Source organism: Peromyscus maniculatus, chromosome 7 (genome assembly GCF_049852395.1).
Source record: "Peromyscus maniculatus bairdii isolate BWxNUB_F1_BW_parent chromosome 7, HU_Pman_BW_mat_3.1, whole genome shotgun sequence".
NCBI classification, from domain to species: Eukaryota; Metazoa; Chordata; class Mammalia; order Rodentia; family Cricetidae; genus Peromyscus; species Peromyscus maniculatus.
This window is the reverse complement of record NC_134858.1, coordinates 63,104,747-63,132,173: the sequence shown is the minus strand read 5'-3', so window position 1 is coordinate 63,132,173 and position 27,427 is coordinate 63,104,747. Positions and strand designations below refer to the sequence as shown.

The 27,427-nt window shown below is 48.9% G+C and overlaps 1 protein-coding gene and 1 long non-coding RNA gene across 4 annotated transcripts in view; one reads left to right on the top strand and one right to left on the bottom strand.

Moving 5' to 3' along the window:
* Rbpms2 (RNA binding protein, mRNA processing factor 2) overlaps positions 1-17,730 on the bottom strand; it is a 33,791-nt gene extending 16,061 nt beyond the window's left edge. The window contains exon 1 of the mRNA XM_076576528.1: positions 17,345-17,730. Coding sequence (XP_076432643.1) covers positions 17,345-17,416 — 72 coding nt within the window. The 5' untranslated portion in view covers positions 17,417-17,730. The remainder of the gene's footprint in view (positions 1-17,344) is intronic.
* A 612-nt stretch (positions 17,731-18,342) lies between these two features.
* Positions 18,343-27,427, top strand: part of LOC121830883 (uncharacterized) — a 29,576-nt gene continuing 20,491 nt past the window's right edge. For 2 of the 3 annotated variants that reach the window (XR_006074182.2, XR_006074183.2), the window contains exon 1: positions 18,343-19,219. This is a non-coding gene — a long non-coding RNA (uncharacterized LOC121830883). The remainder of the gene's footprint in view (positions 19,220-27,427) is intronic. The other variant, XR_013052794.1, reaches the window with a different exon arrangement.

Here is a 27,427-nt window from a genome sequence, read left to right as displayed (position 1 = left end):
GTTCTTGGACTCAGGCGCCTCTCTGCCTTTTGCTGGCAGGGTTTAAAATACACAAGTAAATCCCCAGGCACTAGTGACTCACCTAAGGTCACACAGAAGACCACTGACTCAGAAAAATCCAAGTCTCTCTCGGCTACACAGTCTGGCAAAGAAGACACCTGCTTTGGGTTACCGGGAAAGGGTAAGGTCTCAGTGCCAGCCCTCAGAGTAGCTTGGGGTCTGTCCCAGCAGATTGAGTGCAAGCTCTCTACCAGAGAGTGGCACCTCAGCAGTCCACTTTTCCTCCCCAGAGCAGCCCCACAGAAACTTCCACCTCAGCCCTCTCCAGAGCCCGCCGATCTCAGCCCAGGCTAATTTTAATCCCTCCCTCCACAGCTCTTTGACCGGACCTCCCCAGAGGCCCCTTAAATAGCACGTTCTCAGCACCAAGTTTCCTGCTTCGCGTGGGAGTGGGGCATGGGCTCAGGGATCTTTCCTTATCTCCAACTCAGATCCTCCTTCCAGCCTTCTCTCTGGGCCACAACCCCCCTTTCCTCTGGTTTCCATTGTTGATGTTCATGGCTCCCAGCACACCCCTGATTACCCTGACAGAAACAAAGCAGTTCTAGATTAGGTGACTGGTCCCATATGCCAGGTCACAGGCCCTTTGCAGAATCAAGTTTGGGAGGCTAAGTCACAGGAAGTATAACCTGAGCATCCACCCCAGTCAATCACATCCTTCTGTCCCCTTTGTTCAGAGGAAAGTTAGAAAGGATCGATAACTGGTCTTTGGTTTTCGAGACAGGGTTTCAATATGTATCTTGGGCTGACCTTGGAGTCACTGTGTAGCCCAGCTTGACTTCGAACTCACAGCAGTACACTCCAAGAATTGGGATTTTAGGTTCGTGCCACCACAATCAGCTTTGCTAACTTTTATGAAGCATATAACTTGGTTCACTAAGGAACAGAGTTGAGTGAGACCCAGATACCCAGACTGCTGTCTGTGCCACCAGCAATCCACTTGGGCAGTTGCATTATTAGCCCATATACCTGGGTCTCCTTCCCAAGCTACTTATTCCAGATGTTAGGAAAGCCAGAGTGATGAGAAAAGAAAAGCAAAAACCAGCAGACTAAAGGTAGAGAGAAGTATGAACTCAACAGGCTGGCACACAGTACACAGTACACAGAAAACAGTGTCTGGAACCCACCAGTGGCCTGTTTCCACCATCAGATCCTACATAGCCCCATGCGATCCAGGTCCCCATTTCATGGTAACTTCTTGTGCTGTTCCCTCTCATCCTGCCCTTTTCTTACTTATTATCAAGAGATCATCCATCCTTTAGGCTGGGTTTACACACACACACACACACACACACACACACACACACACACACACACACCATTCCTTCCCTGAAGTCCTGCCATGGTCCTTAGCACCCTTGCCTTGTATCACTCCCACAAGTCTAAGCTGATCTGGCATCCTGACTACACAAAGCCTTAGAGACAAGAAACAAGTCTCAAAACTTGTGCACCATCCAAAGCGTTGACTCAGGTCCTGTCACTCAAGACTTCTCCCCTTCTTCCATATTCAGTTCCTCTAGAGAAACTTACCCAGAGACCAGATGTGGCCCAGCAAGGCAAAAATGGTACTACAAACAGCAAAGACAGCAGGCTATAGCTAGTTGGATGAGAGTTTGCATCTTATCTTTAGACTTTATTTAGCCTAGGAAAGCTGCTCCATCCTTGTGAATGTTTCAATCTACACAACACAGATAACCACCACAGAGACCAAGAGCTACCCTTACTCTATGAAATCATTTACCTCCACAAACTCTTACCTGTGAGCTACCAAGAGCCATCTGTTTATCAAGGTCGTCTAGTGAAGCTGGATCAGACCCAGGTCAGTCTAGAGCTGGCAATGTAGGTAGATGACTAGCCTTAGGCAGTCACCAGAATCTTTAGCTTCTCTCTTCTCCAGAGGAGGCAATAAATACTCCAGGTTTAAAGCACCAAAGAGATCACTAATTTAACTTCTTCACTTAACAGATGAGGGGAAATGAGTGTGACAATTGAGCTGTTGAAGGCAGTGTGGATACTTCAGTACATGCAGCCTAACCAACCACTCCTGCACCCCAGGCTATCATGACCTATTCCTCCTATGACACTTTTTGGTGCCAGCCTCAGGGAAACTGGGCCATCAGGAGACGTGACATACAGACCAGGATTTGGCACTAACAGCTAGTTGATACCACAATAAAAAAGGTCAACTGAAGAACTCATGCCCTACCTATTCCATAGTCTTATAACAAGTGAACACGAACGAACACACTCACACATGCACACCCCTTCAAATTATTTGAAGGCGGCATTAGGGGTAGGTTCACACCATCCCCAGGAGGGCAGAAGGTACCACACTTGTTTTCTTGGGACTCTCTCACACATCTCTTCTGGAGAAGCAGCAACACAACCAAGGGACTGTCTCCTTTCTGTCCCGAAAGGCAAAGATTAACTACATCACTTTTAGAATGGCACCTTCAGGCGGCGGTGGCGAACTGCTAATTCCAGCACTTGGGAGGCAGAGGCAGATAGATGGATCTCTGTGAATTCAAGGCCAGCCTGGTCTACAGAGTGAGTTCCAGGACAGCCATGGCTACACAGAGAAACACTGTCTCAAAAAAAGGCAATAAAAAAAAAAGAAGGAAGGAGGAAGGAAGGAAGGGGGGAGGGAGGGAGGGAGAGAGAGAGAGAGAAAGAGAAAGAGAGAAAGAAAGAAAAGGAAAGGAAAGGAAAGGAAAGGAAAGGAAAGAAAAGAGAAAAGAAAAGAAAAGAGAAAAGAAGAGAAAAGAAAAGAAAAGAAAAGAAAAGAAAAGAAAAGAAAAGAAAAGAAAAGAAAAGAAAAGAAAAGCAGAGTGGCTCCTTCAAGGCAAACAAGAGCAGGCACAACTAGACGCATAGTTACATCCTCAGCACAGCTACAATATAAGTTTGCAGTTGGTGGAAGGGTGACTACAGAGATGGATGGAGAACCCCTGGATGGTGCACACTGAGAAACAACTCTCCTAGTGGAACCTGTTCAGGATGGTGTGCCCATACACCACACTACAGAGAAGGTCCTCCAGCCTCTCCGTCAGCCAAGAGGAGACCGACCTTACTGGAGGTCCCAGCTGAGTCTAGGGACCCAGCAACCCGCCCCACCCCCCAGAACTTCATTTCTGCCCAAAGCCCTTGGGACTCCCAAAAGTGCTCTTCTCCTCGACTCTGGGAGTGTGGCAGTGGAGAAGTCCGACTTCCACCTGCTAAGTCCACACCACAGGCTATCGTTTCTTGGCCAACTTCTTGGGACTCTCGAGAAGGGCTAAGTGCTCTTAAGCTCCTTTTTCCCGTCAGTGCCGATATCTGACACAGGACAGAGGCAGTTCCCTACTGCAAGGTCTTCAGGGTGGAAACTACCCCTCTTGGTAAGCAATTTAAAAGATTTGTTTGGTTTGGGTTTTTTTTTTTTTTTTTTTTTTTTTTTTTTTTGAGACAGGGTTTCTCTGTAGCCCTGGCTGTCCTAAAACTAGCTCTGTAGACCAGGCTGGCCTCAAACTCAGAGATCTGCCTGCCTCTGCTTCCCGAGTGCTGGGATTGACAATGTGCACCACCACAGTTACAAAAGGAGATTCCTGACCACACTGTCTAACCCTAGACAAAGGTGTCTTCTTCCTGTTGTATGTAGCCTTTCTGGCCAGATGTCAACATTTTTTGTTTTGTTTGTTTGTTTGTTTTTCTAGAAGCAGGGTATCATACAGTATGGCCTTAAATTTCTGATTCTCTTGCCTCGACTTCCTAAATGCTTCCTAAAGGTCTGGCTACAGTTCACTTTCTGAAGAATAGTTAGAAGGGCTCTAACAAGCCCATTCAGGTCAATGAAGGTTTTCCTCCAGACAAACAAACAGTTGTTTAGAGAGATCACCCTGGCCAGAGAGATGGCTCAGCAGTTAAGAGCACTGGCTGTTCTTCCAGAGGTCCTGAGTTCAGTTCCCAGCACCCACATGGTGGCTCACTACTATCTCTATTAACTGTAGTCCCATGGGATCCCAGTATCCCCTCTTCTTGTATACAAATGCACATGCAGACAAAACACTGGAGGCAGCCTGATGGTCAAGAATCAAACAGCAGCTGCTCAGACCTCCCTCCTCTTAGGGGCTCACACAGGGTCCTAAAAGGGGAGGTGGGGAGTCCCCTTCATTAGAGGAACTATACTCAGAAATATGATAGGAACCGAGCTGCTCACTAGGTGTGTGTCCTCTTCTGTAAAAGAGGGACAGAGCTGACACCGAGGATTCCTAGTCTCCCTGTTTTTTTCTGTTTGTTTTCTGAGATGGGGTCCCATGGACTCCAAATTGGCTTCCACCTCCCTATTTGTTGAAGATGACCTTGAACTCCTGACCTCCTGCCTCCACCTCCCAACTGTATACTCAGCTTCTTTTCTACACAACTTTTTTACACCTCACAAAGACCTCCTTCATACCAAGCATTAAACACTCACTGCTCAATTACTGTGGCTAAGAGGATGGGCTCCATAAATGCCAGATTTTATTATCGATGGAAAGAGTAAACACTGCTTTCAAAAACAATGTGACACACACGGCCATTAAATCCTCTTACCCTTTAACTCTGAAGGACAACCACAGCCTTCTTCAAACCCCAACCTTAGTAAAGCCAAGACAGGACCTGGGATTCAAGGGATCGCTATGTAGAGGACCAAGCCTTCTTCCTTAAAAATGTTGCTAAAGAACACCAGGGCTAGCCTGCAATTCAGAAACCCACCAATCCGCTGGGCAGCCGTCTGCCCTGCATAAATCCTTGCCACCAGGATTGGGACTCAGGGAGAAGGCACACACAGGAACACTTTGACTTGACAATAAAAATAACAAACGAGGAGCTGGAGAGATGGCTCAGAGGTTAGGAGCACTGGTTGTTCTTCCAGAGGTCCTGAGTTCAATTCCCAGCAACCACATGGTGGCTCACAACCATCTGTAATGAGATCTGGTGCTCTCTTCTGGTGTGCAGGCAGAACACTGTATACATAATAAATAAGTAAATTTAAAAAAAAAAAATTTAAAAAATAACAAACGAGATAAAATTTACACACACACAGAGTTACTATGCAGAACCCCTCTCTATATATGTATGAATATGTATGTATGTATGTATATGTATGTATGTATGTATGTATGTATGTATATATGTATATATGTATGTATGTAAGTAAGTATAATTTTATATAATTCTAATATATCCCAGGCTGGCCTCCAACTTGTTATGTAGGTGAGAATTACCTTGAACTCCTGGTCTTCCTGTCTCCATCTCCTGAGTGCTGGAGTTACAGGTGACAGATGTGTGCCATCACACCTGCTAAAAGTCTTTTTTTTTTTTTTTTTTTTTAATTCAATCTTGAGCTGGGTGTGGTGGTATACACGAGGCTAAATCGGGAAGGTTGTGGGCTCCAAGTCAGCCTGGACCACATACTAAGACAGTGACTCAAAAAAGTCAAGAAATAAGCTGGCATGGTGGCACATAACTTTAATCTCAGCACTCAGCAGGCAGAGGCAGACGGATCTCTGTGAGTTCAAGGGTAGTCTGGTCTGCAGAGTGAGTTCCAGGACAGTCAGGGCTGTTATACAGAGAAACTCTGTCTCGAAAAACAAGCAAACAAAAAAGTCAGGAAATAAAAAGAGACTAACATGCTGTGCCACCACATCAGCAATCTCAGCATTGGAGGATGGGGGGCAGAGGCAGGAGGAATTCTGTGAGTTTATGGCCACTCTGGTCTACATAAAGAACCAAGACAGCTAGGACTACATAGAAACCCTGCCTCAAGAAACCAAAAAGGGAAAGGAAGAAGGTCTGGAAGAGGGCTCAGCAGTTAAAAATGCTAGGGTGGCACATGCCTAGTGATCCAAATTCAACCCCCAGGACCCAGTGGTGTGCATTACTAATCCCAAAACTACTACAGCAAATTGTAAGGAAAATGGTCCTGAAGCTTGTGGGATAGCTCGCCTGATGTATGAAGTGCCACAGAAACAAGAGAAATAAAATTCTGTCTCAACAAGGAAAGGCAAGTGACTCCCAGAGTTGTTCTGATTGCTTCATACGTTGTGACCACCAACCCCCAACACACACACACAGTAAAAACTAAAAGATCATTTTAAAAATGGTAAGAGAAAAACACAAAATTATTCCGTACATCTCTTTCGTTTGTTTGGTCTATCTGCAGTACTAGGGATTGAACCCGAGGCTTTGTGCATGCTAACCAAGTGCTCCCCCACTGAGTTATCCCCAGAAGTCTTTTAGCATCTCTAAAAGTCAGAATTCCAACTGGAAAGGGAAGGCTGCTGAACCATCCACTCCGTCAAGTTCCGCCTACTCACGGCTGGAGCTAGGGCTCCCAGTGTCATCTGGATGGAAAACACTACTTAGAAGGGGGAGGGGAGAGGAGGGAAATCCAAACTGGGAAAAACAAGACTCTTGTAAGCCCTTCCCACATCCTTCCCCCACTCTTCGCCCTCAGCAGTAACCTAAATAAAGAATATTTGAGCTGGAAGATACTGTATTTTTAGATGAGAAAACCAGGACCCAGGGGTCCAGTGAGCTGCTAGCAACCACTGCACATGTGAAAAGTAGCTTTAAGGTCACCGGGTGCTTGGCTCATCAGTCTGGAAATGCCCATTTCCAGACCTTGATCGTATTATGCCAGTCTGCTTAGACCCCAGTGGGAAGCAGCCTGAGGCACCCAGGGACAAGTAGCTCTCAACTTCTGACCAAAGAAGAGAGTAACAGTACCTTGCAGGACACTGATGGGGGGCGGTTTGATGCTGTGGTTAGTCCTAAGCACATCTGGCTTAAAGAGGTGAAAGAAGCCAGCCAGCCATGGTAGCTCACACATATAATACCAACACTCTGGAGCTGAGGCGGGAAGACAGTCAAAGAATTTGAGACCCACTTGGGAGTTCTTAGACAGTCTAAAGCTGGGCTTGGAGGCACACACCTTTGTTCCCAGCATTGGAGAGGTGGGCTGATCTCTTTGAGTTCCAGGCCAGCATGGTCTATACATCAAGTTCTAAGGTAGCCAGAACTATACACACACACACACACACACACACACACACACACACACACACACACACACACACATTTAAATAAATAAATGAATGAACGGACAAATGGACAAATGGGTAGGAGGTAAAATTGACAAGATTGCCACCTCCAAAAACAAAAACACTCAACACCTTATAAAGATGTCATTCTAATACCTGGATGTGAAGTGATCACCTCAGGAGCAACTCCACTGAGAAGAATCAAGACACTGGACTTGGGCTTCCCCTCCTGACCAGAAGGCAACTGCCAACCAGACTCAGACATGCAAGGAAAGCCCTAAGAATTATCAGAAGCCTAGGGTGAAGTCCCAGGCCGTTTCACCAGCTAGGACAAGTGGCTGCAGACCTCCCTCCTAGCTCAGCTACAAACATTCCCTCACTCCAACATTCCAAAAACCCAAAGTTGTCCCTTTTTTCCTTTCTAGATGGTCTGTCACCATTTGTCCCACACAGGCCCTGAACTCAGCCATCTAAATGATTCTCGCCCTCAACCTCTCAAAGCAACTAGGACAGCAGATACATGCTACTGAACCCATATTACCAGACCTTGTTTATGCACTGCACATAACGCAGTAAGAAGAACAGTAAAAGAATCACTGCCGACTCCTCTCATAACGGAAGGGAGAGAAGGCGATTAAGACTCAGGGTAAGAGCCGGGCGGTGGTGGCGCACGCCTTTAATCCCAGCACTCGGGAGGCAGAGCCAGGTGGATCTCTGTGAGTTCGAGGCCAGCCTGGTCTACCAAGTGAGTTCCAGGAAAGGCGCAAAGCTACACAGAGAAACCCTGTCTCGAAAAAACCAAAAAAAACCAAAAAAAAAAAGACTCAGGGTAAGGGCTGGGCATGGTGGCACAGGCCTTGAACCCCAGCACTCAGGAAGCAGAGGCAGGTGGATCTCTGTGAGGTCCAGGCCACCCTGGGATACACAGTGAGCTCCAGCCTTACACAGAGAGACTATCTCCAAACACAAACAAACCCAGGGTAAGATGCAAGCATTGCCTTTATTCCTCTCCTGAGAGCCTCAGTGCTTCCACCTGCCCACAGGAAAGCAAAGGGGGTGCTGTACAAAGGGACAGAGAAGGCAAAACTGAGAATAAGGCAAAAGCCAGGCGGTGGGACTTCAGGCCACGCTGGGCCCAGGGCTGCGAGGGGAGGGGGTCACTGCTGGGCCAGTGCTGAGGCTGCCTGGTGGACACCTCAGGGCAGCCACACCCTGACCTCAGTGGCCAGAATTTTTTTCCTTTGCTGTGCTCCAGGGTCGAGTAGGATTCTGCTTAGGTCCCAGGCTTGGGCTTGGCACAGCAGCTACTCTCACCCCTCCCAGGGAAAGAAGGCCCTGAGTGGGGCCACTTGACGCGGGGTGGATGGAATGTAGCAACATGGCCCGCAGACCCAGGACTTATAAGGCACTAAGAGAGGACGCAAGGAAAAGAGTGAGCAGTATACAGCGGTAGGCAGTGGCTGTGAACCTAGAGACACAGGCTCCCTGGAGCCCAGTGCTCTGAGAACATGCTTCCTCTGCTTCCTATGGAGCTCTGGGGTGGCTCAGGGGCTCCCTAACTCACTAACCAGATCTTCTCCAGGCACTTCATCCCACAGCTGTCAGTGACCATCACTAAATCAGCCCTGGTGGAAAGACCGAGGCCTCCGTGTCTGCCCTATCATTCTGACCGCCCCGCAAACTCCAGCCCCCGATTACATGTCCTCAGAGGCTGGCTGTGAGGGTGTATTCCGACCCACACTTTGTGGTTATACCCATCCATATGAACCATCCACACTGGCTTGTGAGCCTGACGCCCCTTTTGATGTAGCAGGTGAAATAGGTACTGGCCCCCATTTTTCAGACAAACCAGCTCAGGGATTAGATGGCCTGTGGCCTAGAGTTGCCTGGACATTTTGGGGCTCTTCCCCTCTAGGCTGTAAAACATACCCTAGAATATTGACTACATAGAGTGGGAAGGGCAGGGACCAGGGACAATCCAGCTAAGGTGACAGCAAGTTATCTAAGGGGAGAAACACAGCTGGTCGTGTATAAAGTACTATGTAAGGCTTCAGACTTCATCCTCTAAGCCAGCCCTGGCCTCAGGAGAGAAGGCTTCATGTTTTATGAACACAATCAGTCAAAGCCTGTCATGTGCACTGACCTATGTCTCATTCAGAAAACTAGAGCTGACATGAAGTGCCACGCTGTGCAGAGTGGGTGCCACAGCAGGATGCTGGAGACAGATGCAATGGGTCCTGAATGCCATGTGGCCCCAGGCAAAACCAGAGGCCACAGCCAGAGGCAAGGCTCCCTGGGCATTAAAGGAGGTCTCCCAAGTCCACCTACCGCCCCACTCCCGCTGCTGCTGTGTGATCAGCTACCATGATCTATCACTCGCCTATATGCCTAGCGGCTCAGCCACTGTTCTACGGCTGTGAAGAGACACCATGACCAAGGCGCTCTTACAAAAGAAGACACTGAATTGGGGCTGGCTGGCAGTTTCAGAGGTTTGGTCCATGATCATGGATCATGGCAGGAGCATGGCAACACACATGACATGGGGTAGTTGCTGAGAGCTACATTCTGATCCGCAGGTCAATAGAGAGAAAGAAACACTGGGCCGGATGCGGGCTTTTGAAACCTCAAAGCCCACCCCTAGTGACACACTTCCTCCAATAAAGCCACCTCCTAATCCTTCTAATCCTATCAAAGAGTTCCACTCCCTGGTGACTAAGCATCCATACGGCAAGGGGTGGCCATAGTCAGATCGTGGAGAGCTGACATGGAGCTCAATGTGGCTAGTGCTTATGACCAATAGCAGAACAGAAGCAAGCAACGGCAGGGCAGGCCACGCCACGCCACCACACAGCAATTCAGCTCCGTTCTGGATGGCTTTGAATCAGGGACTGCCTCCTCCCTCTCTATTGGTCCAGGACCCAATGGGATAAGTGGCTTAAAACAAAGAAAAGGCGGAATCTTCCATCCATGCTGTGGCCCTACTTATGGAACTTAGCAACACCAACCCAGAAGGTGGAGGAAGCCAGCATTTTCAAACACTAAATGGGGTATCCTGCCACTTTACTGAAGGCGTGTTATCAGCTGCAGGAGTTCCTTGGTAGAATTTTTGGGGTCACTTATGTATACTATCATATCATCTGCAAATAGTGAAAGTTTGACTTCTTCCTTTCCAATTTGTATCCCCTTGATCTCCTTTTGTTGTCTTATTGCTCTAGCTAGAACTTCAAGTACTATATTGAATAAATATGAGGAGAGTGGACAGCCTTGTCTTGTTCCTGATTTTAGTGGAATCGCTTTGAGTTTCTCTCCGTTTAATTTGATGGTGGCTTTTGGCTTGCTGTAAATTGCCTTTATTATGTTTAGGTATGTTCCTTGTATTCCTGATCTCTCTAAGACCTTTATCATGAAGGGGTGTTGGATTTTGTCAAAGGCTTTTTCAGCATCTAATGAGATGATCATGTGGGTTTTTTTTTTCTTTCAGTTTGAATATCTCTATGATGGCAGCAGTCACTTGAGAGCCAGACCATTCATTTCTTTAATTAAGATGCACACAGCAGTCTGTGGCAAGGGAGTCCCATGTCTGAATGACTAAGGGTTATGACTCCTGTAGAGACTTTAAAATATAACTGAGTCGTTTTCATTACTCCCAGACTATGGCAATTCTAAACATGTATGACAAAATCAATCTTTCGGCTGGAGCTGATCCCTCACCTTCCACTGCCGACCAGTCTTAGGTTGCCACCAAACCAAGAACAAACGGCCTGGACTCATTCATTAGGTCCCTCTACTTTTGGGACACAAACATGACCCAGAGCACAACCCTCAAAATTTGTGGTTGCATGATGATGATTTAAATCCAGCACTCCAGAGCAAAGGCAAGCAGATCTCCGTGAGTTTGAGGCCAGCCTGGTCTACTTAACAAGTTCTAGTATTACTAAGGCAAAGACCCTGTCTCGAAACAAAACAAAAAAATTTTTTTTTTCTTTTTGGGGGGCCGCAAGGGTAGATGCTCAGACACAGGATATCTGATTGGCAAGTACAAAGCTCTGGGTTTGATCACCAGCACCAGGAAAAACAGCAACTGATTACAGACACCTTTTCTGCTCTTCCCCACCCCACCTCACCAGCTCTAATGTAAAGCAGAAGAGGTACAATATGTGGTTAAGCACTAACTCTAGACTCACCACTTAACAGCCCTGTGAAAGCAAACCTCTCAGCTCGGTTTCCTCTTTTATAAAAGTGATAATGTAAGGACTTGGCAGTGCTATTGTGAAAGCAGGAATTAAGATGGAGAGATACTCAGCACAATGCCCGGGACACACACACACTGCAGACAGGCTTACTCCTAACTATCTCCCTCTCTGAGCTGAGAAGACAGACACATTCACAACAGCCCCTAGACAGGAGAGGAGACTGACCTCCTCACAGAATCCTCCTGGGTCCACTTGCCTGGGTCACGCCTAGGTAAGTGCCTGCAAGTATAGAAGACTTCCTTCCCTCATACTGAAAAGCTTGCCAACAAGCACCAAGATGTCCCACCGTCTTTTAAATGTGTTGTTGTTGGGGGAGGAGGTTGTCTTGTTGTTTGGGGGCAGGGGTTCTTTGTTTTTTGTTTTCTCTGTGTAGCCCTGGAACTTGCTGTATAGAAGAGGCTATCTGCCTGCCTTTGCCTCCCAAGTACTGGGATTAAAAGGTGTGGGCCACCATGCCTGGTCTTTTGTGGGAAGAAAGGGTCTCAGTAGCCCAAGATAATCCAACTGTGGTGGTCTGAAAAAGAATGGTCCCCATAGGCTCATATATTTGAATACTTAGTCACCAGGGAGTGGCACTATTTGAAAGGATTAGGAGGTGTGGCCTGGTTGGAGGAAGTGTGTGACTGGGGGTGGGCTTTGAGATTTCAAAAGCCATGCCAAACTCAATCCCTCCCTCCCTCCCTTCCTCCCCACCTTGCTGCCATGCTTCCCATTATGATGATAATGGACTAAACCTCCTAAACTGCAAGCAAGCCCCTAGTTAAATGCTTTCACTTTTTTCTTTTATATGAGTTGCCTTGGTCACAGTGCCTCTTCACGGCAGGGGAACACTGACCAGGACACCAACTTACAATATAGCCAATGACCTTAACTCCCATCCCTCTTGTTCCCGTCCCAAACGCTGAGATTTGAAGCATTCAACACCACATCTAGCTTTGTTTGCCTTTGGTGTGTGTACTGAGGCAGGCTCTTGCTCTGTAGCCCTCACTGGCTTAGAAATCCTTATGTAGCTGGCCTTGAACTTGAGACAGTCTTCCTGTCTCTACTTCTTAAGAGCTGGAATTACATGCATGAACCATCATGAATATCTTTCAAATGTTTCTGATGTCAGAGAAAAGAAAAGGGGAGATGGGGGGCCCGGAGTGATGGCGCAACTGTTAAGAGCCCTTACTGAGCCTGCATGATACCTAAGTTCAATTCCCTGAACCCACCTGTAATTGCAGTCCAGAGGATCTGATGCCCCCTCCTGGCCGACATGGGCACTGTACTCACATACAATGACCACACATATACTATATACATAACTAAAACATAAATTGGGGGGGGGGAGATGCCAAGCCACACACTTAACAGAAGAATTCCTTTAGACCAACAGTTCTCAACCTTCCTGATGCTGCAACCCTTTAATACAGTTCAGTCCCTCATGTTGTGGTGACCCCCCACAACCAAGAAATATTTCTATTGCTACTTCATAACTGTAACTTGCTACTGTTATGAATCACAATGTAAATATCTGACATGCAACCCCAAAGGGGTCATGACCCACCATTTGAGAACTGCTGATTTAGACTAACCTTCACCTGTCCATCCCTGCAGGCCTAATACCCTCCTACTTACCCACACCTCAGAGAGGAAGATTAAGCTCTAACTTCTAAGAGGTGTCAGGGACCTGTTTCCTGACATCCTCTGACACCCCAGCCATTATGGGAAAGGAAGGTAGCAACCATAGGTTCAATTGTAGATACCTTGACCATCATTAACTCCTGACATTCTACAGTTTATAACTAGGTTAACATAAAACTTTTTACAAGCTGGGAGTGATTGGCACATGCCTTTAATTCCAGCATTGGGGAAGGAGAAGGAGGAAGAGGAGGAGGAGGATCTCTGTTAGTTTCAGGTCATCCAGGGTTAGATAATGAGAACCTGTCTTATGAACAAACATCTTTAAAGTCTTAGAAACTTATATCCTCAACTCAGGAATCCAAATATTATACTTCAATGACCTAAGGATGCTTCCTAATTAAAAAGTACTATAGATTAATCCCAGCACCTGGGAGGCAGAGGCAGGCCAAGTTCTAGGCCAGCCAGGGCTATTAAAAACAAAATTACTGTAGGGACTGGGATGCAACTCAGTGACAAACCCCTTGCTTAGCATAGGTGATGCCTTGTTATCAATCCTTAAAACAAAACAAATACAAAAAGTAACTATAGCCAAGTCTCCAAACTCATCAAATTACATGTTGGATAAATGTAGCTTTATCAGTGTCAATCATACTGCAATAAAGTAGTTTTCAGCAACACTGAGTGTAGCAGCACATATCTGAAATCCCAGTTTTTAGAAGGCTGAGGCAGGAGGTTCAAGAATTTGAGGTCATGAGGACTGAGCTACATTGTTTCAGGTCAGCCTAGCATGCTAAGCCAGCCTGGGCAATGTAGCAAGATCCTCTCAATATATAAACACCACACACAATGCTCTCCAGAGACACTAATACCTAGCCATCCAGGACAATCACTAGGATTATCCAGTAGAATCACTAGAATCTAAGCAGGATTTTCAGAGTCTATGTGACACTATCTGGTACTCCATCAAGGCCCACCTGGAAGAGGATATAGCCTTAGACCAAACAGTAACTTCAGCTTCTCCCCTTAATTCCTCACTGTCCTCTTTAGCCTCCAAAGGATATCAAAGCTTTTAACACATCTGCTCAAGTGCAAGAAAATGGCAGCTTCCTCCCTCCTTCACATGCTCTCAGGCTTTTCATGATGTGGCGTTTGCTATTTCTCCACATAGCAAACTCCTGGTAGTTACCGAAATAAACCATGAGGTCTCATAACCCATGAGACCCTGCTCCCCAGCTTTGCTTTTGAAATACAGCCTCACTACGTAGCCAAGTTAGCCTTGAACCTAGGATTCTCCTGTCTCTGTCTTGGGAATCATCCTTTGACCTACGCCATACTTTTTGGAATGCCCTTTCCACCCACTACACAACCTCCTACTCCACTCATCCTCATCTCAGGGAGAGCTAACCTCTAACTTCATGGTGTCACTGTGGTGCCACTGGATTAGACATACCACCACTGCCAGGCAAGTCCTCCTCACACACACAACCCGCCCCCACCTGCAACCTTTCATCTGAATCCCAGAGAAGGAACCTGATGCTCACAATATGGATGAAGCTCCTTGGGTAGAGCAAGAAGCAAGCAGGGAAACCTGACTGACTGTAAGAGGCAGTTCAAAGTAAGGGATTCCTCCTAGCACTGAGGAAATGCATCATTCTCCTGCAACCTGGTACCCTTAGGAAATGAGATGTTAAAAGGACAGTAGCTTTTACTTCTCTAGGCTTGTTATAGCTAATCAATAGATGATTAGGAAGAGCCAGTTTCAGCCACAGCAGCAAATCACCAATGTTAACAGCATTATCTGGATGATGGTTCTTAGGGATTGTAAAACTGACTGCCTGGGACCCTCTAAACTAAAGCAGACTAGTTTCCCCCAAGCAACCAAAAGGAGACAGAGCTGAGAGTTCCTGGGCTACTGGCCAGAATGCTGCTGAAGGAAGGGAGACTGGAACTGAACTGGACACCAAGAGATCACCAAGCCCCCAGTTTTCTTATTTAAAATTTTTCAATCATATTTTAATGGTTGTTATGTGGTGGTGGAGAATGACTGTCAGGGTGCATATGTCGAGACTAGAGGACAACTTCCAGGAATCCATTCTCTCTCTCCACCATGTAGATCCCAAGGACCAGGTAATCCGGCTTGGTAGCCAACGCCTTACCCAGTGAGCCATTTCACCAGTTCTATTTTATTTTAAAATATGAAATGCTTCATGAGATTTCATTTCTTCTTCAACAGAGCCATGCTAATCGGCCCTTTATTATTCTAATTTTAGTGTATGTGCTACCCAAATGAGGACCTGCTGACCACCAGAACTCTGCTAAACACTAAATCCAAGCCCATGTCCCTCTGCTGGTACCACTACAAGACTCTGAATCATCAAGGCTATAGCATACCCCAAGGCCCATAGGAAAAGTGGTGACTCTACTTTTTGAATAGCCTCTTTCCCAGAAAGGGAATTTTGAAAAGCAGCCAAGGCACCAAGGTGGTGGTGGCCCAAGCCTTTAATCCCAGCACTCAGGACACAGAGGCAGGAGGATCTCTTTGAGTTCGAAGCCAGCCTGGTCTACAGACTGAGTTCCAGGGCATTAGGGTCTACACAGAGAAACCCTGTCTCGCAAACAAAACAAAACAAACGAAAAAGTAGACAAGGCCCACACACTTCTTCCAACTCTTCAGTGTGGCCAACGTTTAATTCCCAGCCAGAACCGTGGGGTCTGAGGATCTGGTCAGAGTTCCAGTATGAAGTCCCTGATGAAGGCCAGCCTTTTAAGAGATGCAAGACTGGGGTCGATCCTTGCACAACTTGAGGAACCACTGCCCCCCATCCCAATTTCAGCACAAGGGATGAGAAAACAAGCTGAGATCACAGACACACCAGCTAACAACACTCAGCACTCAGCACTCCCCCAATTCTCACGGGAGATTCTAAAATTCAGGTAGCTGAGGATGGGGTCCTGCAGACACTAAGGTCCAGAGGCCAAAGCTAACAGAAACCAAAACCAGCCGCCACTCCTGCTACTCTAGCCAGAGAGATGCCAGACCCTCCGTTCCCATCGCTTGAGTGAAGTGAATCCTTGCATGTAATTCTCTGCCTCCGTGTGCCCAGAGCAGGATCCAAAACTGGACCATCAAGACATCAGGTCCCTGGTGCACTGAGGCTGGATGCAGGCCTCTGCTGCCCAACAGGAGGCCATTCGGTGGCAAACCATAGCACAACCAGCAAGAAACATGAGGGCCTCTTCTGCGGTTTCTACCCCAGACCAAAGGGAAGGGCGCTAGGGCTGGATAACTGACCCTTGGTTTCCTGGGCGAGAGCATGCCAGGGCGGGGCAGGAAGGGTCTCTCAGCCCCGAGTGACACAGCACAGCCAAAGGAGCTCCTTAGGAGCCCAGAAGCCTGGCTAATTCTGCCTGCCTGCCTGCCTAGCCTCCATGCGCAGGCATCTTTAAAGTTTTTATCCCCCACATGTGCGTCGCCCTCACCAGCCCATGAAACCGACAGGCGCTGGTGGGTCCTCGACGCGGTCTCACTACCCCTTCTTTTCAGCACAGGGCGGCTGGACAAGATGATGTCACCTCTCTTTCAAGGATCCCACCCAGGACAGTTTGGGGTCCCGGCTTGGCTACTAGGTCAAAGGGCGAGAACAGGGGAGACTTGGTGTTTCCAAGTTCTCTCTTTCCTGACTGTAATTAATTAAATTGCCGGCTCATCTCTGCAGAAACCCAAGTTAACTTGGAGGCGAGGCAAGCCCGCCCGCCCGGCCGCCTGCCCACTAAGACTACAGCTCTCGAGAACCTAGGCGCAGGGCAGCTGGCCCGGCCTCCAAGGTCACGGGGAGGGGTCAGGGTGGGAAAGACTGAAGGACGAGCACGTCTCCCGCATGCCCACCTCAATAACCCCTTCTCAGCTCCTTCCACCCGGGGATGGGGCGGCGGGGGGGTCCAGGCCACCCATGAGGCGCTCCTCGGCCGAAGCGCGCGCGCCAAGCCTCCAGCGAGGACCCGGCGTGGGGAACGCGGGCAGCGGGCGGAGGACCCGTGCGGGCCCCCCGCGAGCCCACCACGGGGCCACCCGGATGGCGGCCGACGCGCGCAGCGCCCTTCCTCGAGCCCGGGAGGGCGGGCAAGACAATGCCGGCGCCCGCCGGGCCGGTCCAGGCCGCACGCCCCCGCCAGCGGGACCGGAGTTGGCCCTCCCCGGGGGCGAAGGGCAGCGGCGGGAAGGCGCCGGGAGCGGTGGCCCGCACGGCCTCGCGCCGCCCCGGGCCCCGCGTGCCCTCCTCCCGCGCCCACCCTGCCTCCGCGTGCACCTCACGCGCGCCCAGTCCCGGCCGGCGGCCGCACACCCACCTCCTCCTCCAGCGGCGGGCCGCTGGGGCCCGTGCCGGTGCAGTGCTCGACGTCCGGCTTCACGCTGCTCATGGTGAGGGGGAGGGAGCGTGGGGAGCGGGACCGCGGGGCCCCGAAGTGGGCAGGGGCGCGGCGAGCGGTGCGCCCCCCGAGGAGCGTGCGGGCTCGTGCGGAGACGGAGGGCTGCGGCGTCCAGCTAAGGAGAAAGGGAGGAGGAGGAGGAAGGGGGGGGTCACATGAAGTTTGGAGGGTGCGGGAGGCGGCCGAAGCGGAGGGGAAGGCACCGGGAACCCGTGCGCAGCCCGAGCGGCCGCCGCCTCCGGCTTTTCACTGCGGCCCGCGAGTGCGCCCGCGGCGGCGGCGGCAGCGGCGGCGGCGGCGGGGGGCGGGCGCCGGGGGAGGGGGCGGGCGCCGGAACCGGCCTCAGCTGGGGCCCGGCCCGCCCCGCCCCCGCCCCGCGGTCTCCGGGGGAACGCGCAGCCAATCCCCGCAGCCCACTGCGGGCTCGCCCCGGCCCCGGCCCCGGCCGCCGCGCTCCGGCCTCCCTGCCTCTCCGAGCTCCGGCGGGCGGGCGGGCGGTTTCCCCTCGCCGCTTCCTCGGCCGGCCGACCCCCCCTCTCCCTTCCTCTCTCCCGCACCCGGCTCTCGCCGCCGCCACCCCCACCACCCCGCCGCCGTCCCCTTCTCCGAGGCGAGTTTTTAAACTTTGATGAACTCTTCCAGAGAACTTTTCTTAAAGGAGCCGCGCGGGGTTGGGTGGCGCGGGAGGTGCCCGGCACGCTGCATCCCCAGCCAAAGGCGGCGGTGCTCCTGGGTTTCAAACCCTGACGTGGGGTTGGAAGCTGTCATGGGCGCACACATACACACACGCACACACACACACACACACACACACACACACACACATTCCCGTGGGGGTCCAGCCCGGCGCGTTCCCCTCGCGCGCGCGGCGGCGGCGGAGGGCCGGGTTCTAGGGGGGGGAAGGCGGGGAAGGGGGAGGGCGGCAAACACCTGATCTTGAGCAAGGCACCGAGTGGTTCTGCTGAGTGACCTTGAGGAAATCACTTCCCCTCTCTGGCCCGAGGCGTCCAGCCCCGAGGGTTGGGAATTAGACTACCAAGTCTCCCCCCTTCACCTCCCCAACTCTAAGAGGAGGGTTAGGGAGCCTACTCGTTTTCACCTACAGGAAGAGGTACCTCGGATGACCTAGAAGGTTCCGTTCGTTACCTCCACCCCACTTTTAAGACTCCTCACGTCTCGCTCTTTTTCCGCTCCAATTCCGAACCCCTGGGGTGGGGGAGGGAAGAGCGGGCTGACGCCTAGGGCGGGGTCACCCAGACTCCCACCCCGCGGTGGCCGGGGCGCGGCCTTAGGGTCGGATTTTTCCCCCCGGCGGTGTACATACTGACCAGGACCGTCTGCTATTCTGCAGCTAGTAAAAAACCCGCCCCTACCTGAAGTTGCACTGGGAGAGCCGTGGCCCTGACGGCCCTGCGGAGCCGCCGGAGCCTTGGGGTCCTTTCCTGTGCCCCCCACCCCCGCCCCGATCATGCTTCAGCAGCCAGAGCTGAGAGGGGAGGGGAGCTGGCCCGGGTCAGGCGTCCCCGGGTGCGATCTGCTGCCCCGACTTAACGTATGGAACTGGGGTCTTAGTATCGGGATTTGGGGCGGGAGCCCGCGCTCAGAGGCGGTGGACATGAAAAGCCTTGGTTTGCACCCCTGTACCAGTTAGGAACCTTGACCCTGGGCAGTGGCTTAGACCCTGAGAATTTCCCTGCGCCGACCTGCCAAATACAGTTAGCTCCATCACGCGTGAGGGCTGAGCTGTGGCCGACCTCCCTGACAGCTTTGTCGTCCTAATACGTCATCTCACAGGTAAGTAAATTGAGGTTTTTGCTGGTGATATATGCACCCATTTGGGAAATACTCTTGAGCCCCTACTGGGGCCTGGGGGAGGGGTACTCCATTCTTCCCAGTTTTCGTCCTTCCCGCTTCCGGCATCTCCAGGTGGTACCAATCTTGTGAGTCCTCAGATACCTCTACCACATTTTCCCCTCCTGCAGATCTTCCCATAAGGCCCTTGATGTCTTCCTTGCCAAAGAGGAATTCCCATTCCTCCCTCCCCTTAGGATCCTGCTGTAGAAAAATCTTCTGTAGCTCGGGCTTTTTCCAGAAGAGAAACACAGTTTACTAAACTTAGGTATCCCTATAGGATTGATTTGAATTTTTCTTTTTTCTTTTCTTTTCTTTTTTTTGTTTGTCTGTTTTTTGTTTTTCAAGACAGGGTTTCTCTGTACTGGCTGTCCTGAAACTCACTTTGTAGACCAGGCTGGCCTTAAACTCACTGAAATCCACCTGCCTCTGCTTCTGCCTCCCAAGTGCTGGGATCAAAGGCGTGGGCTACCACCACCCAGCGATTTGAATTTTTTTAATAGAGAGGCATCTTGTGGTTAAGGGCTCCATTTTATAGATGAGGAAGCTGAGACCCCAAAGAAGTGACAGATGAGGCATGGGCCCCCATCACTGCATTTTTCATGTTAGGAAACTGGTAATGTTTTTTAAAGTAATACTTCTTTTCTAATGCTAATACACACTTTGTAAATACTAAAAACTCTGAAAATGAAGCCCAGTCCTGCCATCTGATGCACAAGGTTATTATATCCTCTAGTCCTTTCTCTCTGCATACTTTAAAAACCAAAATTCACCCTATTCAGAACACACACTTTACACTTTTCTTAACAGATTCTTCACTCAATTTTTGGTGTCCACCTCCCCATTTTATTGAGACAGGGCCTGTTTTGTTGAGTAGGTTGAACTCTTAATCCCTCTGCCTCTGACCCTCAAAAAATAGGATTACACACATCTAGCACTTCCCTTGAAATTATTTGTGGAGTTGGGGCATATATGTCATGATACTTGTGTGGAGGTTAGAAGACAATTTGAAGATGTTGGTTTCCTCTGTCTCTAGGTGAGTCCCAGGAATGGAACTCCAGTCTTTAGCCTTGGTGGCAAGCACTTTTCCCAGCTGAACTGACTGGCTGGTGCCTTGTCCCTCCATGTTTACAGAACAGAGCTGGGGTGTAGGACCAGCTTGGCATGCATAAAGCTCTGTATGCAATCTCTAGCACTGGGGGAAAAGAGTAATTGCTTAACTCCCATTATATATTATTGTTTGTTTGTTTTTGTTTGTTTGTTTGTTAGTTTTTCAAGACAGGGTTTCTCTGGTAACAGTCTTGGCTTCCTGGAACTCACTCGGTAGACCAGGCTGTCCCTGAACTCAGAAATCCTCCTGCCTCTGCCTCTGAGTGCTAGGATTAAAGGCGTGTGCCACCACCTGGCTATATCTTATCTTTTATGTAACATTACTATCTCTTGTTAAATATTATTTTCATTTTCTTTTTTTTTTTACTTGCTTTCATAAGCAACACTTAAATAAAAAAAAAAAAAAAAAGAATATTCTTTGCTGGGTGAAGTGATGCTTGGCTTTAGTCCCAGCACTGGGGAGGCAGAGGCAGGTAGATCTCTGAATTTGAGACTAGTCTAGTCTCCAGAGTGAGTTTCAGGACAGCCAGGATTACACAGAGAAACCCTGTTGGGGGGTGGGGGGAGGACGGCAAACAAAAAAAATCTCCTTTTATGTAAGTGTATGTGCCTGAGTATATGTAGTGCACATGTGCATGCATATGGCCACAGGGGTGGGAAGACAGAGTCAAGAGTCCCCTGGAACTTTGGATCTTCTAGAAGAACAGCAGCTGCTCTGGAATGCTGAACCGTCTCTCTAGTCCCATAAATAAGCAACACTTTATGAGGATTCATGTGTATGTGGAGGGAGTGTGTAGCTGACATGCCTGTGTGTGTGCATCTGGAGGCCAGAGCAAGACATCAAGAGTCTTTCTCACTCAGTCTCTCTTTGCTGGGTCTCACTGAGAGGGAAGCTCTGCCACTTCCACCATGCTAAGGAGCTCTCAGAATCTGCCTGTCTCTGTTCCCCAAAGCTGGGGCTGTAAATATATAGCCATGTCTGGTGTTTTACATCCATGGTGAGGATTTGAACTTCAGCTTGCAGAGCAAGGCTCTTACCCAGTGAGCCATTTCTCCAGAATCATCAAGATTCTCAACATGTCAGGAGAGCTTCTGTATGTGTGACACCTCTTAAGCACTTTGGAAGCAACTGTCTTTTCTGGGCCCCACAACCCCTGGAAATGTATCTCTAACCGCAAAGAGACTTGGAGATGAGGGAGACCAGAAGGCTCAGCCCGGCCGCTATTCCCTGTGTGTGGTTAGGATTTTCATACTGCCTACAGGTTCAGTCCTCATCTGGATGGAAAAGGCAGTTGTGGGAGTACAAGTCTGCCTTCCTGCCTGGAGGATGGGAACTTTCCCCTGTGTCCTCCAGCTGTGACCTCAGTAGCTCAGCCTCTGAGCTGCTCACATTTCTGTTCCCTGCAGTCCCCCCACTCCTGCTTGCCCTTCCTCAGTTCCCACCCTCCTTTCCACATGCTCAGTGCCTTCCCTCTTTTGACCTGGGAATACCTTGTTTGAGAATCCTGCCTACTTCCTAGTTCTTGGGAGTATCTGCTGGAGGAGTAGCCTCCCTGAAGAGCTTGACCAGTGCTCTTCCATTAGTAAATCTCCAACAAACCTATGAATAATACTAGGGCTGCTTCTGGAGGATGCTTCAGGCTTATCTGGTGCCTAAGCCCCTTTCTTGGTTTTCTATACATATATTTCTTGTTATTTATTTACTTATTTAGCCCTGACTAGAGCCTGTCATGTAGACCAGGCAAGCTGTCTTCAAACTCAGAGATCCACCTGCCTTTTCCTCCTGAGGTCTGGGATTAAAGTTGTATATCACCACTCCCAGCCACAATACTTCTTTCCTTTGTTTTTTTGTTTTTTGTTTTTTGTTTTTTTGAGACAGGGTTTCTTTATGTAGACTTGGCTATCCTGAAACTCCCTCTGTAGACCAGGCTGGCCTCAGAGATCAGCCTGTCTCTGCCTCCCAAGTGCTGGGACGAAAGGCATTTTCAGCTGCTGCCACCACCACCACCACCCCGGCAATATTTCATTCTTAAGAGTAGGAAAAATTCCAGACACCAGCTACTAGAAAAGAATGAAGAAAAAAGTAGGAAAAAAATCAGATAACCTCACTCCTGAGCAGTGCCACCCTGTTGTATCTGGACATTCCAAAGCAGATTGGGAATTCTGACTTCAATTTCTCTACCATGAGATATCCTGGGTGTAACAGAGGTTGAGGATGACCTTGAGGTTCAAAGGATGGTGTTTCTGAGGCTTATTTTCTTGGTTGCTGACGGGGTTTAAGTTCCCACCTTTTAGGTGAAGTAGGTCCTGGGGGGGAGGGAACAAGAGACTATTTCCCAGGTTAAAACAGATTCTCTAATCCCCTCTTGTTCCTGCACTCTATTTACACATTAGAAAACTGGGCCTCAGAACTGTTGGAGGAACTCTCCTAGCCCTTAGGAAATATTGTTGGATGTCAGGGAAAGGACCTGAGTTTCATTCTCCAGCACCTTGGTGATCCCAGTGCGGAGAGGCAGAGAATGGATTCCTGAGACTCACTGGCCAGCCTGGCCTTATCAGCCAGCTCAGGTCCAAGGGAGATACTCAGACAACATGGTGAACTGCTCCTGAGGAATAAACGTCCCTTCACACTCTAGTTCCAGCACAGGAGGCAGAGGCAGGCAGGCCTCTGAGTTCAAGGCCAGCCTGGCCTACATAGCAAGTTCCAGGACAGCCAAGGATACAAACACAGGGCTCTGACTGTGGAATGTTGAGCAAGCCACTAGCCAAGTGTCAATAAATAAGCTATAAAATGGAAATAGTAGTGCTTGGTTGCAGGAATGTCAGATAAGAGCCAGTAAATCTGGGTCATTGTGTCTCAGAGTCTCTGAGACCTCATCCTTTATTTTATTTTGCTTCTCTTATTCTGAGCCACTTTGTGAACCTGGATCCCAAGTTCAAATCAAAGACAAACACTACTACTCCCAGAGTAGATTTACCAGAAGACCTGAGTCTGCATTCACGTGACCTGGCAACCATTTCTAAAGTAAAACTAGAGATACCTCTCAGAGTCTCCAGAGGGTCACTCTGGTTTCCTGAGTATTGAATGAGCTCCTAACCCTGACAGTTCATTGATGGCCACAGAGTCCAAGGCAATGGGAGGCATGATAATGAGGTCAGGAGAGGGATAGACTAGGAACTTCACTCCAGGTCCAGACTTCTAGAAAGACAGTGTCTTCTCCCAGCACACAACAGAAGGTATTTACTGCCTCTCTCCACCATTGGCTGGAAATTAGGAGACAACCAGAAGAGAGAGATGTGTCTTTCATCTTTATCTCCAATCTGTGACTTCTGAGTGCCTTCCCCGGGTCCTGACAGGAAGAGTTCAGGAATGACTTGTTGAATGAGGGAAAAGCGAGTGTTCAGGGGTAAGGCTTGTGGTTCAGTTGGATGCTTGCCTGGCATGCTGTGGTGGTTTGAATGCTTGTGTGTCCTATAGGCTTATCTATTTGAGTATTTGGTTCCCAGCTGGTGGGTTATTTAGGAAGGATTAGGAAGTGTGGCCTTGTTGGAGTAGATGTGTCGTTGGGATTTGCTGCCTACAGATCAGGGTCACGTCTCAGCTACCGCTCCAACACTGCCCCCCTACTTCCCACCATGATGACGATGGACTAATGCTCTGAAACAATAAAGCAAGCCCCCAATTAAGTGCTTTCTTTTAAAAGTTGCCATGGCCATGGTGTTTCCTCACAGCAGCAGAATAGTAACTAAAACACATGCCCAAAGTCCTGAATGTGGTTCGAAGCACTGCATAAACTACTGTTCTAACAGCTCAAGGTCAACCTCAGCTGTACAGTGAGTGTGAACCAACCTGGGCTACATTAGAGCACATCTCATTTTTTTTTTTTTTTTAAGAGAGAAAGAGGAATGGAAAGGAAAGCTAGTGTTCCTGTGGAAAAATCTCTAGAAGCATTCTTTTTAAATTACCATATCAATGACTGCTTCCCCTACCTTAAAATGGGAGCGTAGAATTCCAGGAACGTGAATGGGAAAATTATACGGGCTGAAGAAATAATACAAGCCAGTTGTAGTGGCTGCCTTTAATCCCAGCATTGGAGAGGCAGAGGCAGGTAAATCTCTTCAGCCTAGCCAGGGCAACATGGTGACACCCGGTCTCAGAAAAAAAGGAGAATCCAGAGAAGTCCTAATAGGGGTGTCTGAGCGCCCAAAGGTTTCTGTCCTCAACACTGACAACCCTCCTTAGGGCCTTCTCTCAGCAGCCAGCACTTGTGAATTCCTGTGTAGCCACAGTGGTCTTTGCAGAGAGAGAAACTGAGGTTCAGTGGCTGACATCGAGTCCCTTGAGTTTACACACAAGATACTGAGTATCAGTTTATGTTTCTGTTTCTCCCCAAGGGTCAATTCTGGTGTCACTCCTCGGGAGCTGTTCATCTTGGTGGGTTTTGTTGTTTGGTTAGGCTAGGATGGTGGGCCTTCATCGCCCAGTCATGAGACTATAAGCCTGTGGAACCACACCTGGCTTTTTAGAGGGATTCCAAGGATGGAACCTTCAGGTTTTTAGGGGTTTTTTGTTTGGTTCTTTTTTTGGGGGGTTGGGGGTCGTCAGGCCCTTCCTGTGTAGCCCAGGCTGGCCAGGAGCTAACAATCCTCCTGTCTCTGTTTCCCTTTCTATCATCAAAAGCAGATGGTAAGTTCTGTGATTTCAAAGTGCCCCCTCCGTCCCGTATTGATGCATTGGAAACTTACTCCCCAAATTCATATGTTAATAGTCCTTGTATGTGATGCAGCCCCAGGCTGCTGAGCAGATTCTGGTGCCATGTTCTTGGACTTAGCAGTCTCCAGAACCATGAGCAAGGTGAACTTCTATTCTTTGCAAATTATCTAATCGAGGGTATTTTGTTAAAGCAACACATCGTGAACCAAAAGGGTCACTAGAAAAACAATAAAGGTGATCGGATCTTTTTCCTCGGGAAGCTGAGGCAAAATGGTCTGAAGTTGGGGCCAAGAAGGAAATTTTCCTTCTAGGAAAAAAAAAAAATCAAATTAATCAAAGATCTTTTCATACGGACCTCTAAGTGATTTTTTTGTTTTGTTTCAACAACTCTCTGGTTTTGTTTTTGCTTGAAATGGGTTTTAAGTTCTGGCATCCATTAAACAGCACTTGCTAAACTTTTACTGGCTATTGAGTCCTTCCCAGGGAACCAAAGGTCAGTGAAAATACCTCTTTGGCCTGCTTCCCTGTGTGACTCCATGACCTCCACCCTCTCAGGCAGACAAATTACAGAACTGTTCACCAGGTATGGCAGGCTGGCCCTACTAGCCCAAGTTCCCAAAAGCCAAAGGAGCTGATGTGGGGGTCATTGCACTTGACCAGCGTCTTAGTTACGGTTTCTGTTGCTATGAAGAGACACCATGACCATGGCAACTCTTATCAAGGAAACATTTAATTGAAGGGGTTAGCTTACAGTTTCAGAGGTTCGGTCCATTATCATCATGGAGGGGGGTGGAGCATGATGACAGGCAGACAGATGTGTAGTAGCCAAGAGTCCTACATCTTGTAGGCAACAAGAAGTCGCCTGAGACACTGGGTGGTATCCTGAGCATGGGAAACCTCAAAGCCCGCCCTCACAGTGACACACTTCCTCCAACAAGGTCACACCCACTCCAACAAAGCCACACCTTCTAATAGGGTCACTCCCTGTGAGATTATGGGGGCCAGTTACATTCAAACCACCACAACCGGTGGGCGGAGTGGCAATCTTGTGGGTCCTGAGGCGCTATAGAAGATGAGGGGGGCAGGATGAAGACAGCATGACCCCTTCCCTCTGAAGGTGTCAGTGCAACCTCTGGGCCCCCCATTTTTACTCCCATCAAGGGGAGGTCACACTCATTCTCTCCAAGAACTTAAAAGGCAGGAGGGCGGAGAGAGCAATACCCTAACCTAGGTATCTCCTCAGTGGAGCGTACAGGGAACTGCAGGTCATAGGATCTGTCAAGGGTCATAGATATTATCTAGGGTCAGCTGACTGCATTCTTACCTGCAGATCAAATTTTTTTTTTTATTACTATTCAAGTGTATGTGTCTGAGTCTCTGCCATGTGTGTGGAGGGCAGCCGAGGACATCCGAACCCCTGGAGCTGGAGTTACAAGTGGTTATGAACTTTCTGACGTGGGTGCTGGGAACTGGAGTCCGTCCTCTGGAAAAGCAGCAAGCTTTCTTAACCACTGAGCTGTCTCTCCACCACCCACAATTAGCTTTTGAAAAAGGCCAATTCCCTGGCCACATCTAAGAATATATCTAGGGGGCTGGAGGGATGGCTCAGAGGTTAAGAGCACTGGCTGCTGTTCCAGAGGTCCTGAGCTCAATTCCCAGCAACCACAAGGTGGCTCACAACCATCTGTAATGAGATCTGGTGCCTTCTGGTGTGCAGGCATATATGTAGGCAGAACAATGTATACGTAATAAATAAATCAAATATGTGTGTGTGTGTGTGTGTGTGTGTGTGTGTGTGTGTGTGTGTGTATTTGCCTTAGAAATTTCCTAGTAACCCAGCAACCAGAAGCCTAGGGCCTAGATCCATTTGTCTACACCAAACATTTGAATTTCCACCAAAAGCTAACCCTGTGTCAGTCAGAAATGGGGGCGTTCATAGTTCCCACACTATGTTTCTCACACTGTTGCACCTTCAGCCATGGTTACAGAAGAACTTTCCAGATTAGCATTTGTTGAGTACTTGTCCATTGATTCCTTTTTGTTATTTCATTTGGTTTTTCGAGGCAGGGTCTCACTATGTAGCTCTAGCTGACCTCACTGTGTAGACCATGCTGGCCTAGAGCTTAAAGAGATCCACCTTCTTCTGCCTCCCAAATGCTGGTATTAGCTCCCAAAGGCATGCTCCACCACTGACCAGCGTCCATTGACTTCTTAGCATAGTAGTTAAGCTTTTGAGTTCAGGATGGAGATGGACCTGTACTTGTTACACATAGTATTTGTTTCTAGGGCTGTAGGGAAAAGACTAGCCACTCAGCCTCAGTTTCTTC